Genomic DNA, 18,145 nt, shown 5'->3' on the forward strand with positions numbered 1-18,145 from the left:
AGCTCCGCGCGGCGCCCGGGACAGCGGTCCCCAGAGGGCCGTCCTCGTGGAAGGAAGTGAAGGGACCTCTGCTGCGAACGGCCTGGGAGTCAGGAGCTGGGGGCCCGGGACCTGAGTGCCGCTCCGCTTGTCCCGCCGGTCAGCTAACAACCGTCTTTCCTTCGCTCTCCGAACCGCGGAGAGCCGAGTCCTTCCCTCTAGAACATTCCACACACACACACACACACACACACACACACACACACACAGTGCGTGTGTTTCTTGCCTTCATGTGGTTAATCTGTTGTTTGTCATTGGAAAGTGATTGGTGTTGATGGGAAAACCCTTCAGCGGGTCCATCGGTTCATCGTCTATGGCTGCAGGAACCAGTTTCCACACACTTGGAAGTTTAGAACGACGCAGGTTTACTCCCGTGTGTTTCTGGAGGCTGGAGTCTGAAATCAGTCCCGCTGGGCTACGGTCCTGGCGTGCGGGCCGGGTCCTTCTGCAGGATCGAGGGGGACTCCGTGTCCCTGCCTTTCCCAGCTTCTGGAGGCTGCTGGCGCTCCTGGGCTCACGGGCCCTTCCTGCGACACTCCAACTCTTGCTTCCATCGTCTCATCTACTGCTTCATCTGACCTTTTCACCCCACTTACAAGGACCCTTGTGACTGATCACAGTAAGAACCCACTAGAATAATCCAGAGTAATCTCCCATCATCTCAAGATCCTTATTCCACCTGGAATGTTCCTTTTGCCATTTGAAGTAATACTCACAGGTTCTGGGCAACAGTAGGTGGGCACCTTTGGTGGGGACATTTATTCAGTCCACAACGTTCGTCCTGACTGCAATTGTGTCTGGCTCTATGGAGGTATCATAATTTATTATGTATCATGACGTAGTGTATCAGTCAGGATCAAGGCAGGAAACAGAAGCCACCCGAAGTCCTTTGACAGAAAGGGGTTCCATACAGGAAATTCACAAGGACCCAGCTCTGCTGTCGCAGTGTGAAAGCAGCCGCGGACTGAGTCGAATGGGAGAATGAGCCTGGCTGTGTGCCAATGAGACTTTATTTACAGAAACAGGCAGTGGGCCAGATTTGGCCCAGGGCTGTAGTTTGCCAACCCCCGGTGCAGAGGAGCGGGACCGAACTACCTCACCAGGGAACTGAGGCTCCCGCCAGCCAGTCGAGGAAGGCGGGCAGTCAGGAGTCCTCGAAAGCTTCTCACTTCGGGCCCACACCCTGGATCTGCGGTCCAGGGACAGGACGCTGCCTCCGCCTCCATGACTGCTTCTCATTGCCCACCAAGCTGGCCGCTGGGCACGGGGACGTGAATTCCAAAACGCCAGGTGTTTCCACACCTGGCTGCTGGCAGAGCGAAAGGGAAGCAAACCCGGTCCCTCCGCCTCCCGACCTCCCACAGGTGCCTCTGGCTGGGGGACCGCGAGCGCCCAGCCTCGGGGAAGTCTGAGGGCACAGCTGCAGCTTTCCAGCCTCTGCCTGGAAAGGAGTTGGCTTGGAGAGGGCGCTGATGTCAACCCACCACTTGTCCCTTGTTTATTACTGCACATTATGGTAATGCTCAGAACAAGCGTGTAATTGTAGGATGCATAATCACGGAAACCACTATATGTAATTGCAGGATTAGGAGCAGAGTAATTATAATGCAATATAAGAAGTCGTGTAATTGAAATGTAATCTCACATAGATCGCCAATCACGTAATTGTGTTACACTCTCCAGGAAACTACCGTGCACTTGGTGATGTCCCCGGGTGATCCAGCCACATTGGCAGGTGGCATGATGAGGAGGCAAGGGGACATGGGGGGGATTAGGCTCGACTTGGGGCTGGCGGCAAGAGCGGAGGGTGGGGCGAGCTTGAGGATGGTACTGGAGTTCAGCCTGAGGCTGAGAGAAGTAAGGAGACGCAGGAGGGGAGGCCAAAGAGAGTGGATGAGGTCAGAGGTGTCAAACTGCAGCCCACGGGCCAAATCTGAGCAGCCACCTGGTCTGGTTTTTTGTAATTGAGGTGAATTCAGACAACATAAATTAGCCGTATTAAAGTGTGCGATCCTGGGGCATTAGGGCCATTCACGTGGTTGCGCAGCCGTCCCCACCATCCGTCTCCAGAACTTGCTCATCGTCCCAAACTGAGACTCTGTCCCATTAAAACACTCACTCCCCTCCTTCAGCCCCTGGCGCCCTCAGTCCTCCCTTCTGTCTCTGCGAGTGTGACTCCTCTATGGGCCTCGTATAAGCGGGATCACACAGTGTTTGTCCTTTTGTGTCTGGCTTACGTCACTGAGCATAATGTCCTCACAGTTCCTCACAGCCGTAGCTCGTGTCAGAATGTCCTTCCTTCTTAAGGCTGAATAGTATCCCATTGGGTGTCTGCACCACATTGTGTTTATCCAGCATCCTTCCGTGGACGCCTGGGCTCCTTCCACCTTTTGGCTCTTCAACACGGGTAGGCAAAAATCTGTTCCATATGTGCTTTCATTTCTTTTGGGTCTATACCCAGAAATATATTGCTGGATCATATGGTTGTTCTGTGTTTAAGTTCTTGAGGAACTCCCATACTGTTTTCCTAGTGGCTTCGATTCTTTTTCAATTAAATTGTTTATTGAAGTGAAATTCACATAACATCAAACTAACCAACTAAATTGTTCAACTCAGTGACATTTAATACATTCATTACATTGTGCAATTATCATGTCTATCTAGTGCCAGAACATTCCATCACTCTAAAAGGAAACCCCGTCCTCCCTGAGCAGTCGCTCCCTGTCCCCCTCCCCCAGCCCCTGGCCACCACTAATCTGCCATCTGTCTCCCACTGTGGACATTTTATATAGATGGAATCACACACTATGTGGTCTTATGTGTCTGGCTTCTCTCACTCAGCATGCTTGCAAGGTTCATCCATGTTGTAGCGTGTATCAGAGGTTCATTCCTTTGTGAGGCTGAGTAACAGTCCACAGTCGGGAGGGACCACGTTGCGTTCATCCATCATCCACCGATGGACACCTTGGTGTTTCCAACCCTCGGCTGTGGTGAATAGTGCTGCTGTGAACACGGGCGTACGAGGATTGATTTGACTATACCTGCTTGTGTTTCCAAGTACAGTTCTCTTGGCACACAGCCCGCCACTCGCTGGCGTGTGGCTGCTCTCATGCTCCCGGGGCAGAGTTGAATAATTTGTGTCAGAAACTGTATGGCCTGCAAAGCCTAAGATGTTGACTATTTGGCTCTTTACAGAAAAAGTTCATTGACTGCTAGATGGATGGGTTTGGGAGAGAGATTGGGTTACAGAAACTTCTAGTTTTGCCCCAGTAACCATTCTCCTCCTTCTTTAGGAACTGTAACTGTAGTTGGGAAAATGGCAAAAGGAAGGGTGCATTTCCCAGCACCCTTTGCAGCTAGGCGCCTGCAGTCAGTAGGTTCTGGTCTAAGGACCCCTAGTGGGAGAGAGCAATGGTCGCAGCCTCTCGGTCTCGCCTGGAGGGAAGGAATTTGCCCTCCTCTGGCCTCTTCCCCTTACTGCCAACTGGAGCAGCATCTTGGACCCTGAGGTGGAAGATGCGAGGTGGAAAGACGGGGTCCCACATGGCTGCCGGGCTCCCAGGCGTATGATCTCGCAGTGGCTCTCCTTTTCAATTCTCTGATTACCCAGAGGGGTGAACATCTTTTCATGTGTTTATGAGCCATCAAGTTTTCGGTCAGGAAGTATCTGTGTGGTTCTCTCCTATTGATTCAGAGTTCTTTACAGATACTAGTCCTGTCTTGGCTGTGTGTTGCAAATCTCTTCTCCCAATATTGGCTTGTCATTTCACTCCCTTTACAGTGTCTTTCAATGGACTGAGGGTCTTCATTTTGATGGAGTTGATCATCGTTTCCTATAGCTTCCTTTCATGCTTTTTGTGTCTTGTTTAGAATTGTTTCCTGGTGCCAAGGTCATGAAGCTATTCTGCCACATTAACTTCTAAAATCTTCATAGTTTTGCTTTCCATACTTAAACCTTTAATACACTCAGAATTGGGTTTTGTGTATAGTGTCATGTGGTGTAGGCCAGGATTTCTCAAATGCTTGACTTTTCATTTTCGACACAAAACCCCCATTTCCTTTTGATAAAAATCATTGGTGGAGTCCTCGGAAAGCTGTAGCTGGATCATCTTTTCACCTTATTTCTGATGCCGAATTGCGCTCTGTTGTCACTCAGTTCCAATGCATTTGTTCCAGTGGACAAGGCAGGCAAAAATGACACAGGCTCACAAACCAAAGGCCTGTACGCCTCAGAGCTCGGGCAGCAATTTGAAACTAAAGGGAATGTCACCAAAGTTAGGGAGTCCCCAGGACTGCCCTCGATGCTCTCTGCCTGGTGTCCAGGCCCTTGTGTAACCTCCTCCTCCCGATGTGGCTGGACATGGCGACTGGCTTCTAACCAATGCAACATGAGACAAGCAATGGGATGTCACTTCCAAAGTTAGGCTGCAAAGGACTTCTCTCTCTCTCCCACTCTGATGAAGCCAGCTGCCATGTTGTGAGGTGTCCTATGGAGAGGCCCACGTGACACGGAGCTGAGCAGCACGTCCAGCAAGGAGCTGAATCCTGCCAACAGCCACACGAGTGAACTGGGAGGTGGCTCCTGCCACAGTCGAGCCTTCACATGAGACCACAGCTCTGCCAACACCTTGATTGCAGCCTGTGTGAGGTCTGGAGGCTGAGGCAGATTCCCGACCTGCAGAAAACTTGTAACAACTTTGTTGTTAGAAGTGCCTACGTTTGGGGACAATTTGTTACACAGCAGTAGATAACTAATACAGTGGCTGTCACAGTGTGGAGGAAGGTTAAGGAAAATGGCTGGCCCTGGGGCAGCTTACCCAGGAGCCCTGTTTGCTCTGTGGGTGGGGTGGCCTGGTAGGAGAAGGCACAGGACTCGAGGGCTGGCCCTGATTGCTCTTCACCGACCACGGGGACCCAGTGGCCTTGTCCATGACCTGGTTCTGGCCAAGGGTGCAAAAGGGAACTTGTGGAAAACTTTAACTTCCTGATAAAAAAAGACGTGTGTGGGTGACTTTTGGAGCTTTGACAGCCATTCTGGGGTTGCAAGAAATGCCACTAGAATCAGAGAAAAGACAGCGAGCTTTGTCCAACCTCGGACCTGCCTAGCCCTCCCTTTAGGGGTCTGACCTGGTATTGTCCGTGTGGCCTCTGCTCACATCCCATTGGCCAGAACTAGTCACATGACCAGAGGTAGCTGCAAAGGAGGCTGGGAAATGTCTTTGGTTGCCCAGCTGCGCCCACAAATGAAGCTTCCATTATTTTAGGGAAGAAAGGAAGGGAAAGTGTTAGGGGCTGCTGAGTGGTAACCAGCCACCTCCACCACAAGAACACACATTGCAAACTGCAAAACAAGCTCCTGCAAAGCCATTGCCCCTGCAGCCGCAGACCTTCCTCACGTCATCACGCGCTCTTCCTGCCTCTCGGCCCCCAGACAACCACTGCCTTGAGTTTTGTGTTTCTCATTTTTTTAATCCTCAACTTCCTTTCTTTTTTTTTTTTAATCCTCAACTTTCTTATTGTGTTAAACTACATGTAACATAAAGTTTACCCTCTCTATCGTTTAAAAATTTTTTTTCTATTGAGTTCATAATAGTTTGCATCAATGTGAGATTTTGGTTGTACGTTATTTCCTGTCTGTCACCACATAAGTGCTCCCTTCCCCCCCCCCCCGTGCCCGCCCCCACCCCCTTCCCCTGGTAACCACTGAACTGTTTTCTTTGTCCACGTGCTTGGTCTGTTCAGATTCTCTATTTCTTTTTGATTCAGCTTTGGGAAGTTGTAGGAGTCCAAGAATTTGTCCATTTCCTCTAGCTTACTCATTTTGCTGGTATATAGTTTTTCGTAGTATTCTCTTATAATCTGTTGTGTTTCTGTGGAGTCTGTTGTTATTCCTCCTCTTTCATTTCTGATTTTGTTTATCTGAGCTTTCTCTCTGTTTCTTTGTAAGTCTGGCTAGAGATTTGTCAATTTTGTTTATCTTCTCAAAGAACCAGCTCTTTGTTTCATTGAGCCTTTCTTCTGCCTTTTTTGTTTCGATAGCATTTATTTCTTCTCTGATTTTTATTTCTCTCCTTCTGCTGACTTTGGGCTTTGTTTGTTCTTCTTTTTCTAATTCAGTTAGGTGTAATTTGAGATTGCTTATTTGGGATTTTTCTTATTTGTTAAGGTGGGCCTGTATTGTGATAAATTTCCCTCTTAATACAGCTTTTGCTGTACCCCATATGAGTTGGTATGGCATGCTATCATTTTCATTTGTCTCCAGATGTTTTTTGATTTCTCCTTTAATTTCTTCAATGATCCATTGATTGTTAACAGCATGTTGTTTAGTCTCCACATCTTTGCCCCTTTCTCAGCTTCTTTCTTGTAAGTAGTTTCTAGCTTTATAGCATTGTGGTCAGAAAACATGCTTGTTATGATTTCAATTTTCTTAAGTTTATTGAGGCGTTGCTTGTTTCCCAACATATGGTCTACCCTTTAGAATGTTCCATGCGCACTTGAGAAGAATGTGTATTCTGCTGTTTTGGGATGGAGTGTTCTATATATGTCTATTAAGTCCAACTGTTTTAGCTTTTCATTTAGCTCCACTGTTTCCTTGTTGATTTTCTGTCCGGATGATCTGTCCATTGATGTGAGTGGAGTGTTGAGGTCCCCTCCTATTATTGTGTTATTATTAATATCTTCTTTTAGGTTTGTTAATAGTTGCTTTATGTACTTCGCTGCTCCTGTGTTGGGTGCATAGATATTTATAAGCATTATTTCCTCTTGGTGGAGTGTCCCTTTGATCATTATATACTGCCCCTCTTTGTCTCACTTTCCCTGCCTTATCTTGAAGGCTACTTTGTCTGATATAAGTATTGCGACACCTGCTTTCTTTTGTTTGCCATTAGCTTGAAGTATTGTCTTCCACCCCTTCACTCTGAGCCTGTGTTTGTCGTTGGAGCTGAGGTGTGTTTCCTGGAGGCAGCATATTGTTGGGTCTTGTTCTTTAATCCATCTCACCACTCTGTGTCTTTTTATTGGAGAGCTCAATCCATTTACTTTCAGGGTGATTATTGATGTATGAGGGCTTAATGCTGTCATTTTAGCATTCGTTTTCTGTTTTTTTTTGCATTTCCTTTGTTTCTCGTCCTGTGTGTTTTGGTCTACCCATTGAATTGTGTAGTTTTTTATGATATGCTTCTTTGTTTTCTTCTTATTTATTCTTTGTGTTTCTGTTCTGCTTTTTTGTTTAGTGGTTACCCTGAGGTTTTTATTCAGAATCTCGTGTATAAGATAGTCCATTTTCAGACAGCCTCTTATTTCCTTAGTCTAAACTGATTCAGTCCCTTTCCTCCTTCCCTCCTTCCCTCCTAAGTTGTTTTTTTCATATCTTATTCCAACTTGTGTTGTGAGTTTGTGGTTAAGATGACAGGATTATCTTTGTTTTTGGTGATTTCCTTCCCTTTAGCTTAATGCTATAGTTGAATATTTGCTATCCTATTCTGATTCTAACTATTTATCTCCTTACTCTGTGTTTTGTGACCCCTTTCTCCCTTCTCTTTTTTCAGGTATGAGAGTCTTCTTGAGGATTTCTAGTGTGTGTGTGTGGGGGGCGGGGGGTCTCGTGGCTATGAAATCCCTTAGCATTTGTTTGTCTGGGAAAGTTTTAATTTCTGCCTCATATCTGAAGGATGTTTTTGCTGGATAGAGTATTCTTGGCTGAAATTTTTGTCTTTTAAAGATTTGAGTATGTCATTCCAATCTCACCTAGCTTGTAAGGTTTCTGCAGAGAAATCTGCTGAAAGCCTGATGGGGGTTCCTTTTTAGGTTATTTTCTTCTTTGGCCTCGCTGCCCTTGGTATTCTTTCTTTGTCATTCATCTTTGCCAGTTTTACTACTATACACCTTGCAGTAGGTCTTTTTACATTGACATATGTAGGAGATCTGGAAGCCTCTTTCTCACAGATTTCCCTCTCTTTCCCTAGGTTTGGGAAGCTCTCTGCTATTATTTCTTTGAACATGCTTTCTGCTCCCTTCTCCTTCTCTTCTCCTTCTTGAATACCTATAATTCTTATATTGCATTGTCTCATTGAGTAGGATATTTCTCAGAGATTTTCTTCATTTCTTTTTATCTTCATTCTTTCTCCTCCTCTGTCTGGAGCATTTCAACCTGTCTATCCTCAGTTATGCTGATACGCTCCTCTATGGTGTCCACTCGAGCACTCAGGGAATCCGTATTTTGTTTTATCTCTTCCATTGTGTCTTTCATCTCTAATATTTCTGGTTGATTCTTCTTTATAGACTCACTTTCTTTTGTGAAGTAGCTCCTGAACTCATTGAATTGTTTCTCTACATTCTCTTTTACCTCGTTGAGCTTTTGATGATAGTTATTTTGAATTCATTGTCATTTAGCTTACATATTCTCTGTCCTCAGGACTGAATTCTGGATGCTTGTCGTTTTCTCTCTGGTCTGGAGATTAGATGTGGTGTCTGATGTTGCTAAAGGTAGGTCGAGTCTTACGCATTCTGATATTATTTGGTTGCAGTTACTGCCTATCGCCACTGGGTGGGGGTCGAGAGCCACATATTCTGAGCCCACTGCCTTCAGCCAAGACCTAAGGGGCTGGAGCAGCCTGGGGCCGGTGGGGAGAGGGGCGCTTTCTCCTGCATGCACTCTGGGATTTCTCACTCTTGCTGTCCTGGGGTCTTGGCTTGATGAGGTCACCCCTCGTGAAAGCTCTTGCCCCATTAAAGGGCTTCCTTCTAGGCTGCAAGGGCTCTAGGGAGTCCTTGATGTTCCTGTGAACAAATGACCCCTCCCCCATTCCTTCCTCACAGATCCTCGTGCGCAGCCATGACAACAAAGTTCTCTCTTACCCTGTTCCAGCTCCTCCGAGGGGGCTCCAGCCTCTCTGCCCTCCGTCATGTGCCTGCGTGTCTCTCCAACATTTTTGTGCTCTGTTAGGGTGTCCTCCGTTGGAGTGTGGATGCCCCTTTTTATTGTATGTTGGAGGGCGAGAGTCCCGGGAAAATTCACTCCACCATCGTGCCGACGGCACTCCCCCTCTTGACCATTTTTAACTGCACAGTTCAGTGGTATCAAATGCATTCACATTGGTGTGTAGCCCCCACCACCATCAGTCCCCAGAACTCTTTTCATGTTGTGAAACTGAAACTCTGCCCCATTAGACACTAATTCCTTGTCCCCCTGCCCAGCCCCTGGCGCCCTCCATCCTCCTTTCTGTCTCTGTGATCTTGACTATTCTAGTGACCTCATATAAGTGGAATCATACAGAATTTGTCTTTTTGTAACTGCCTTATTTCACTCAGCATAATGCCCTCAAGGTTCGTCCATGCTGTAGCATGTGTCAGAATTTCCTTCCTTTTTATGGCTGAATAATATTCCACTGTGTGGATGGACCACATTTTGCTTGTCTATTCATGTCTTGATGGGTGCTGGGGTTGTTTCCCTGTTTTAGCTCTTGTGAGTAATGCTGCTGTCAGTTCTTTTGGGTTTATATGCAGAAGTGGGACTGCTGGGTCATACGGTCATGTTAGGTTTAATTTTTTGAGGACTCTCCATTCGGTTTTTCACAGCGGCTGCACAATTTCACATTCCCACCAACAGCGCCGAAGGGTTCCGACTTTTCAAGTCTCCACCAACACCTTTTACTTAGTTTGTTTGCAATAGTAGTCATCCTGGTGGGTGTGAGGCAGAATCCCCAACTTTTTAATGCTAGTTTCATGCTTATTGTTTTCATTAATCATACTTACGTCTCCCTAAACTACATCTTTGTGGATGCATCTTCTGTGCGTAAATATATACAGCTAGTTTTTGAGCTTTATAAACTCGGAGTCATGCTCTCTGAAGCCGTCTGGGACTTGTCTTTTTCATTCAACATCACAATTCTAAGATTATTGGTGTCATCCGTCAGAGAAGCACCCGACTCACACAGGATGGCGGAAGGAAGCCTGTCCTGACCCACAGGAGCCAGAGTCGCCTGTGAGCCTCAGCGCAGCACAGCAAGATGGCATATGCCGCACAGCAGGCAGCCCGAGCCTCGGTCCCCAGGCCCCATGGTGACAGATGGAGCCCCCATACTGAGCACACAGGGCCAGGAGCTGAGCACCATTTGTGGCAAGGAGCGCCCGGTCCAGCTGCCCTCCGTCAGAGAGCGAGCTGTTACGGGCAGTCACGCCGCAGCCCGCGTCTCCAGCTTGGGGACCTGCTCGGCCTCGGGAGGAGGACGAGGCCTGCAGCCTGGCGCAGTCCGCGAGCCGCGCAGCGGCGCCGGGACCCCGGCGGGCTGCCTCCTCTGACGTCGTGCAGACAGCTGTGGCTCCCCCATTTCCGCGGCCGCATACTGCTCCCCAGGGTGAAGACCCCGCACACAGAGGCTGTTCCAGTCCCTTCGGCCACACGCGAGAGTCTTCAGAGCACAGGCGCTGAGGCGTAGGGTATCTTTGTGCGTCCGCCACTTTTTGTTCCGCTTTCAGCCCTTTTGGCTGTTCTTTGCAGCCAAAAGCACTCGCTGAACGCACTCCCGGGGTGGCTCCCGGCGCTCCCGCCCTCGCCGCTGCAGTCTAGAAACCACCGCGGGCCGTGGGGGAGGAGTCCCCGAATGCACCGAGGAAGCCCTGGGCCGAGTCAGATTCCATTTCTGCTCTCTGGTGGGACGGGGCTCAAAACAGAAATTAAGGTCAGCTGTAGAAAAATGAAGCTTCATTCTTGGCGCATCCGAGTTTATGAAATGAGATGCTCATCTGCTAGATGGAAAAAACCCAGCAAACATCGGGGTGTCGGCTCAATTTGGAGGGTGTGCCCTGGCATCTGCGTCCTAATTAGCTTGAGCCAAGAGCAGCTCAAACCCGGCTCCACCCCTTCCGCAGACCGCACCTCCGCGGGCCTGTTCCCCGCTCTGGAAAATTCGGGCACCGCTGGTCGTGGACGAGCTCGTGGGCGGGAGGCGCGTCCGACAGTGTCTGCACGCAGCAGGTGCCGCGTGTGTCTTTTGCCAATATGAGCGTGCAAAGAGAACACTACCACGCGTCCGAGGTTGTGTGCTTGTCTTTTTTTAATGTTTGCTGTTAATAAAATATTTTTACAGAGACCAAAAAGTCAGAATAGTGCAAAACATCTCAACACCATGCATTCATGACCACTTCTCGTTGGTTTTAAACATTTGTTCCAAGTCACATATTTACAGAGAAATGGGGCATCTGTGCAGACGCCGGACCGACGGGATGGAATTAAAACGAACAGCGTTGGAGTTCACAGTTGCAATCACATGCTAAGAGGTGTGTGGGGAAGCACCTCCCTGGACTGTGCGCCGGCTTTGGGGGTCTGGGGGGGGGGGGGACGGGTCTAGGGCCAGGGGTGGGGTCCGCGTCCCCCTGGCGGTGTGGCCGGGGATGCACAGGGGACCCTCCACCTGTGGCCTGTGCCTCGAGAGAGCCACTGTGGCTGGGCGGGGGCGGGAGATGGGAGGTCTTACTTGACACCGTCAACTTGATTTCTCTCTTTAAGAAAATAAAAGGCAAAGAGAAAAGCAACACGTGTCAGCGAAGACGACTTTGGTCCTTGACAATTCCTGGGAAAGGGGGTGCAGGGGGCAGATGGGGTCGTGATGTGGACCAAGCCCCGGGGGCTCCCTCCCTCTCCACCCGGGCAGCAGAGTTGGAGGTGCCTCCGGGCTGTCCCCACTCTGCTCCGCCCCTCAGTGTCCCCATCTGCTAAATGGACAGCATGGGATGGGGACAGAAAGGCTCTGAGGTCCCAGCAGAGAGAGGTCCCAAGGATTTCTCGTTGGGTGTGAAGTTTTTTGCATCTCTGATGGGGGCACGGTGAGGTTCCAGGCTCTGGGGCCCGATGGTCCGAGGGCTGCGGGCACGGTGGACACTCATCTTTTTAGGTAAACCCTCCGAGGCGGGCCTGGTGAGAGCCAGAGAGCAGCAGTCCCTCTGCCTCCTCCTCAGCGCTGCTTCTCCTCTGCTCTCTGCCCCCAGCAGGGTGTGAGCTCCCCCTCTCGATTTCTCGCCTTCTCTCTGTGTCCTTCCTCTGTGTCTCTGTCCAAGACGTCCCTAACGTCACCTCATCCACCTCGTCCGGGGGCTGACCCAACTTCACCCCTCCCCTGACCCAAGGAAATCTGGGGCCAGCTCCTCGTGTGCAACCCTGAGGCCCCACCGGAGAACCCCACGCACTGCAGGTGACGTGGTGAAAGCCCGGAGGTGTCGTCCGAGGCGTCCGCTTGCTGGGTGGCCTGAGGGAAAGCCTGCTCCTCTGGGCTCAGTTCCAGGACAGGAACTTCCTGATTTCAAATGCTTCCAGCCCCCGGGATTCCTCTCCTGGCTCCTCCCGTCCTCTCTCATCCTCTCTTACTCTGTGTCCTGTGGCTGAGCCACAGTCTGGCTTGAACACCTCCTGTGTGTCCATGTCTGTGTGGGAAGGGAAGGTGGGCACAGACAGACAGGGACAGACACACATGTGGATGTGGACACACACAGACCCCCACCCAAGACATAATCCAAGCCTCCCATCTCCCTGTGCCCAGCCTGAGCTGGGTGAACTTGGGGCTCTTGAGAGGCCTCAGACTCCCATCTGGGGGGAAACAGCTTGTCACAGACCCCCCTGGCCCCATGGCATCAGGGACAGAAGGTGAGGACAGAGGCTTGGGAACAGACAGACATAGGAAGATGGATAGAGGCTGGGGAAGTCCTGAGGGGGAGCAGAGAGGGTTTCCTACTGGAAGGGATATTTGTGGATGAGTTTTGAGGGATGAGTAGGAGTTCTCTGGGGAAAGAAGAGGGAAGAAATTTCCAAAACAGTTCTAGCCTGGGAGTCAGAAAAAGTCATTCAAAAAATACTCCCTGAGGCTCCCTCTATGTGCCTGGACCAGTGCTGGGGAACACTACACACACACACACACACACGCACACACACACACGTGTGCGCACACAGGCCTTGACCAGAGACATTGCCAAGGAAGCTTTTGGGAAATACCTGGCAGCTCAGCGCCCCTTTTTCCTGCGAGTCATTCAGAAATCTGTGAGGGCCCACCCCAGATCACAGGTCACCTCCCTCTGGGTGTTCTTGGTGTTCTCCACCCCAAGTCATCCACCTCCGTCACTCCCACTCCCACCTCTTAGATGGTTCAAATTTCAAATCTGCCTCTTGGTCCCCTTGGTGACAAACTCCAAGCCCCCCTCGCCACTGCCTAGCCTGCCCCTTCCCCCTGGCTGGAACCCCCCTCTCCTACCGTCCTGTGTGAGAATTTGCGTCCTAATCTCTGGTTCAGAACCTCCAGTCACCTGAACCTGCCTGAATTTAGGGTACACCTAGCGCTCCAGGTAAATGAGAAAACAGTGCCACTTCTTCCAGAACCTTCATGTCTCCATGCCAGGAAACCATCACCATAAACATACAACTCTCAATGCCTGGAATTTGCACATGGCTTCTGTAGAGACACCGAATCCTTGGGCAGTGCACAACTGGGACAACTGTACCCAGCAGTCCTCAGGCTCATCTAAGGGCAGGGTTTGTTGTTTGTTTTTAATATATCCTCCAAAAATCCTTCCAAGAATTAATTTCGGTGTCCTGAGAGCACTCTGTCCTTCCCCTACACTGCATTGGGCCAATCCCGATGAGGTAGCTGGGGGAAGCTTTGGAAACCTGAAATGCAGGCTCTCCCCAGCTTTAAAACCTCCTGGGGCTCCCCATGCTTCTTAGGTAAAATCAAAACTCCTCAGGGCAGCATAGGAGGCCCCACGAGGTCGATATCTCTGCAGGTCTCCCCATCCTCACCGCCCCCACCCTCCCCTTAATGGCTCAGCTCCAGCCGTGCGGACCTTCTTGCCAAGCTTCAAACCTGCCCACCTCCTGGTCTTTGCACCTGCTGTTCCCTCTGCCTGGAGCTCATTTCTCTTCAGTGGGTGGTTCCCCCTCATTTTCCACCTCCACGGAGAGCCCTCCCTCACCTTCCCTGTCTGATGTCGCCTTCAGCACTCCAGGAGTCTCGCTACGCATCTCCTCCCTCTGTTGTAACTTCTCCCTAGCCCAGCACCAGCCTGTACTTAGCAATCTGGCAGAAAAATCCACGGCAAACGCACACGAGTCCAACGCCGAAAAGCAGATCCTGGGCAAAGACGAGCGCTGCCAACCTTTCCCAAAAGGTTCTCCCCGCCTGAGTAAAGCGGGGAAGCCGGACCCCGGGCAGATGCCCCAACGCCCGCTGCGGGAAGCACTTTGGGCAGCTCGGGGCCCCAGCTGGAGGCACCCTGTGGCCTGCGAGTTTGAATGAATGAATGAGGTTTTAGAGACCAAGCTCCGAGCAAATTACACACACACACACACAGACACACACACACACACACACCCTTAGAGATTCTGGTCTCTTTCTGCCCTTTTCTGTCTGGGGAATTCTGGGAGAGGAAGAAGGGGTTGGGGGAGCCTGGGTCCAGGGAATCCCAAAGCCTCACTCTTTGTTGGCGAGAGGTCAAGAGTTCTTAGGGTGTCCCCCCCGGGGCCCCTCCCAGTGGGAAGGGCTGAAGGCAGGAGTTTTGCTTGGCAGCCAGAGGTGGGAGGGGGCAGAGGGGGCCTTGGCCCAGGACCCCCATCCCTTATAACGATTGGGGGAGGTCCCCTGGAGGGAGGTTAGCAGCAATGGGGAGCTGTGTCGGGTCATCCGATCTCAGCCCACCCTTCCATGGGTAACACAGGCCCACAGGCCAAAGAGAGTAGGGAGAGGGCGTGGCGCTGGAACTCTCGGCCGAGTCTCAAGCAGCTCTCCGGGCCTCAGTTTTGCCATCTGTCAAATGGGTGGGTTGAACTCTATGATAAGAGAACTGGGTATGTGGGGGGAAAAGAGGAGGCAAACCCCCACAGGGAAGTGGGGGCAGCGCCGGGTGCTCAAGAGCCGTCCCCCAGCCCCCAGGGTTTGGGCGCCCAAGGGCGCATGTGCTTTTGAAATCCCATCCTCCCCACTCTCCCCGTTTATTTTTTGCACAAACATCAAAAGTGACTCCAGTCCACCCAGCATGCTAGAGTCTCCAGCCTCCAGACCGCCCCAGGAAGCCCTGCCCCTGACCCAGGGCCCGCCCCTCGAGGGAGCTAAGAGTTCCATACTTGGCAATTGGTCTTGGGCCCCAGAGGTTGGGGACCCGTCTTATGGCTTTTCCGGGCGACAGGAGGCGGGGCCTCCCGGCACCAGAGCCCTGGGACCCGGCCTCCTCCATAGGGGGCGGGGCTTCCGCCCATCCCACTTGAACAGCCCCCTAGGGGGCGGGGGCGCGGCCTCAAGTAGGGGATGTGGCATCTTCCTTCCTCCCGTCCTGGGGCGTGGCCTCCCGAGGGGGCGGGGCGTCGTCCGGTCACTATTTCCCAGAGCGGGGAGCTAAGTCAAGGGCGCAGGCGCAGCCCGCCCCCGGCACAGAGCCCGGAGACTCCGCCTCCGGGAGATCCCAGCGCGCAGGCGCCGCCCCGCCCCGCGCGCTACACGCAGGCGCAGTACTGCCCGCCCCGCACGCCCCGCGCTAGGGCGCAGGCGCAGCACCGCCCTCCTCGGCGGAGCGCGTGTCTGACTTGAGCTTGACGAACTCTTTGGCCACCTCGTCATTACTGCGCTGCGACAGGATGCGCAGCACTGTGAGGCCGGTGTCGTCCATGTGGATGCGGCGGCCGAGCGGCAGCCAGCAGGCGGCGCTCCCGCGCTGGGCCAGCTCGCGCAGCTGCAGCACGGCCAGCCCCACGGTGCGGTCCTCGCGCGCGAAGCAGTAGTCCTTGACGCACACCTGCAGCTCGTAGCACTCGGGGCCCGCGTCGGCGCTCAGCGTGCTGCGGGAGGGGGCGGGGCGTGAGGGGGCGGGGCGTGAGGGCAGGCCCCGCCCGGGCCGGCGACTCGCCTCCACGCTGGGCCACGCCCACACCAGCTGATGCCCCTACCTCCGCCCCAAATGCTGTCCCTGCGATGTCTTGCCTCCTTCCCACCCAACGACGCCCCCACCAGACTATGCCCAGCCCCCGGCCACAGACTATGCCCAGCCCCCGGCCAAATCACATCTTCACCCCAAGTAATCCTTCCCCCAGGCCCCCCTGGCTACGCCGTGCTCCCACCCTGAGGTACCTGCGGCCACGCCCTTGGCCAGCAGAGCTGCCGCCCCCAGCACCCTGCCCCAGATGGCCCTCCCAGAAGCACCTTGACCAGGCTCCCACCAGAGCACAAGTTCTCCCTCTGACGCAGTCTCTCCCCCAGGCTCCCTAGCCCACCCCTCTTACCCCAAGATGCCCTCTACACAACCCTACCCTGACCGCCCCTTCCAGCATGCCTCCACCTCCCCCCAGGGACACTGGGTTCCTGCACCCAGGTCACCTGCCTTGACGCTGGCTGACCAAAAGCGCCCACTTTTGGGGCCACACCCACACGGATCCCTCGCGTCCTCCTCCCAGGCTGCACACCTGCCCACCCCAGGAGACATCCGCCCCCACTAGGCCCTGCTACTGCTCCCAAGCGTTGCATCAGGTGACCTGCCACTCCAGAGTCCTCTGACCAAGAGCCCTCCTGACACAACCGGCCAGGCTCTTGTCCCTCAAGGGCCTCCCTCCCCCAGCTCTGATGCCCTCTTACCCCTCTGCACTTCTGTCCCCCAAGAATAGCCCCAGGGAGGCATATACTGCTGCCCCAGTGAGGCTCACTGACCAGAGATCTGCCCGCCCTAGGGAGCCTTCTCTACACCCTGAGGGGACTTATTTACGCCCCCAGGTTGCCTGCCCCTCTAGACCCCTAAAGCCCCTGACCAGGCTCACTCCTGCTCACCAGGAGGCCCCATCTGGACGGGACCCCATCCCCTAGACCAAGCCACGCCCCACTCCTGTCCCTGAGGGCCAACTCCTCCAGATGACCTGCCCCAACGGCCCTGACCGGGCTCGCTACTGGCTTCAGGAGTCCCTGTGCCTACACCCCTCAGCCCCTGGCCCAGGAGCCTTCTGCCCCATCATGACCACCCACACCCTTCACCAGACCAGTCTCCAGCCTCAGAAATGGCCCCGCCTGGCACACCTCTTCTGCCCAGACTCCTTCTGCACAAGCCGTCATCATCGCTCTACGTCACGTTCACTGCCTCCCTGGAACCTGCCTGTCCCCCAAGGTGGTCACCTCCATCCCAGCGTCCCTCACTGACGTCACTCCTGCACCCAGGTGCCACCGGTCCATTAGACCTTCCTTCTGCCTAGAGGGCCCTGAGCTCCGCCCCGCCGATGTCCCCTCCCCGTGCTCCCCGAAGCATCCCAGACTCACAACTGGAAGCTCTCATTGTACTTGGGGGCCCAGCTGTTGTTCTTGGATTTGGTCGCAAACTTGCGTTTCTTGTCACTGAGCTGGGGCCCAATGATGTTGACCTCGATGAATGGCCGGAAAATGCCGGAAGTCTGCCACTTGAGGTCATTGGCAGCCACCACTGTTGGGGAAAGTAGAGGGTAGGCTAGTGGAGGTAAAAGTTCAGGCTTCCCCAGTATGTGTTTGTGGTTTTGAAAGCCTGTCTGAAAGACTACATTTCCCAACATGCTCTTGTTGCTGTGTGGCCGTGTGACTAAGTCCCAGCCAATGAGATGTGAGAGGAAGTGATGGGTACAACTTGCTGGTTGTGACTTAAAAGGCAAGGAGAGTGCCCTAAACTACCTCCTTCCCCTGGCTGCAGGGCTCGAATGCTGCTGGGGGCTGAGTTCTTTGGGACCCTATAGAGGAGGAAAACACATTAGGAGTGAAAGTGCAACAAAAGATGGCAGGATCCAGGATCCGCAAGACTGTGAGGCCTCCGTGTCAGCTCCGGCCTGACTGTGCTCGCAGTTACCTAGGTGAGAAATTAATTCTATCTTGTTTAAGATCCTATCTTGGGCCTTGGATAAAACGGCCCAATCTATATTCTAAATAACAAAACAAAAGCCAACAAAAGGAAAGCAGAGCTGAGAGAGAAAGTGCGATTGAATCCTATAACACTGTTTGTACTCCTGGATCCAGACATGCCTGAACACCGTGGTCTTCTTCTGCAATTTTCAGTTTTATGGAAAAAAAGAGTTTTTTTTAATGAAAAATTTGTTCTTGCTTTAGCTGGTTGGAGTTTGGTTTCTCTCTTC

General features: G+C 52.5%; 1 protein-coding gene across 9 annotated transcripts in view; it reads right to left on the reverse strand.

Annotated features, from left to right (window-relative positions):
* Nucleotides 1-11,051: 11,051 nt before the first annotated feature.
* UNC13A (unc-13 homolog A) overlaps nucleotides 11,052-18,145 on the reverse strand; it is a 62,010-nt gene continuing 54,916 nt past the window's right edge. For all 9 annotated transcript variants that reach the window (XM_070519411.1, XM_070519410.1, XM_070519409.1 and 6 more), the window contains 2 exons: nucleotides 17,310-17,469; nucleotides 11,052-15,850 (listed from right to left, as the gene is read on the reverse strand). In XM_070519411.1, coding sequence (XP_070375512.1) covers nucleotides 15,550-15,850; nucleotides 17,310-17,469 — 461 coding nt within the window. In that variant the 3' untranslated portion in view covers nucleotides 11,052-15,549. The remainder of the gene's footprint in view (nucleotides 15,851-17,309; nucleotides 17,470-18,145) is intronic.

The sequence above is a fragment of the Equus asinus genome, chromosome 10 (assembly GCF_041296235.1).
Source record: "Equus asinus isolate D_3611 breed Donkey chromosome 10, EquAss-T2T_v2, whole genome shotgun sequence".
Lineage (NCBI taxonomy): Eukaryota > Metazoa > Chordata > Mammalia > Perissodactyla > Equidae > Equus > Equus asinus.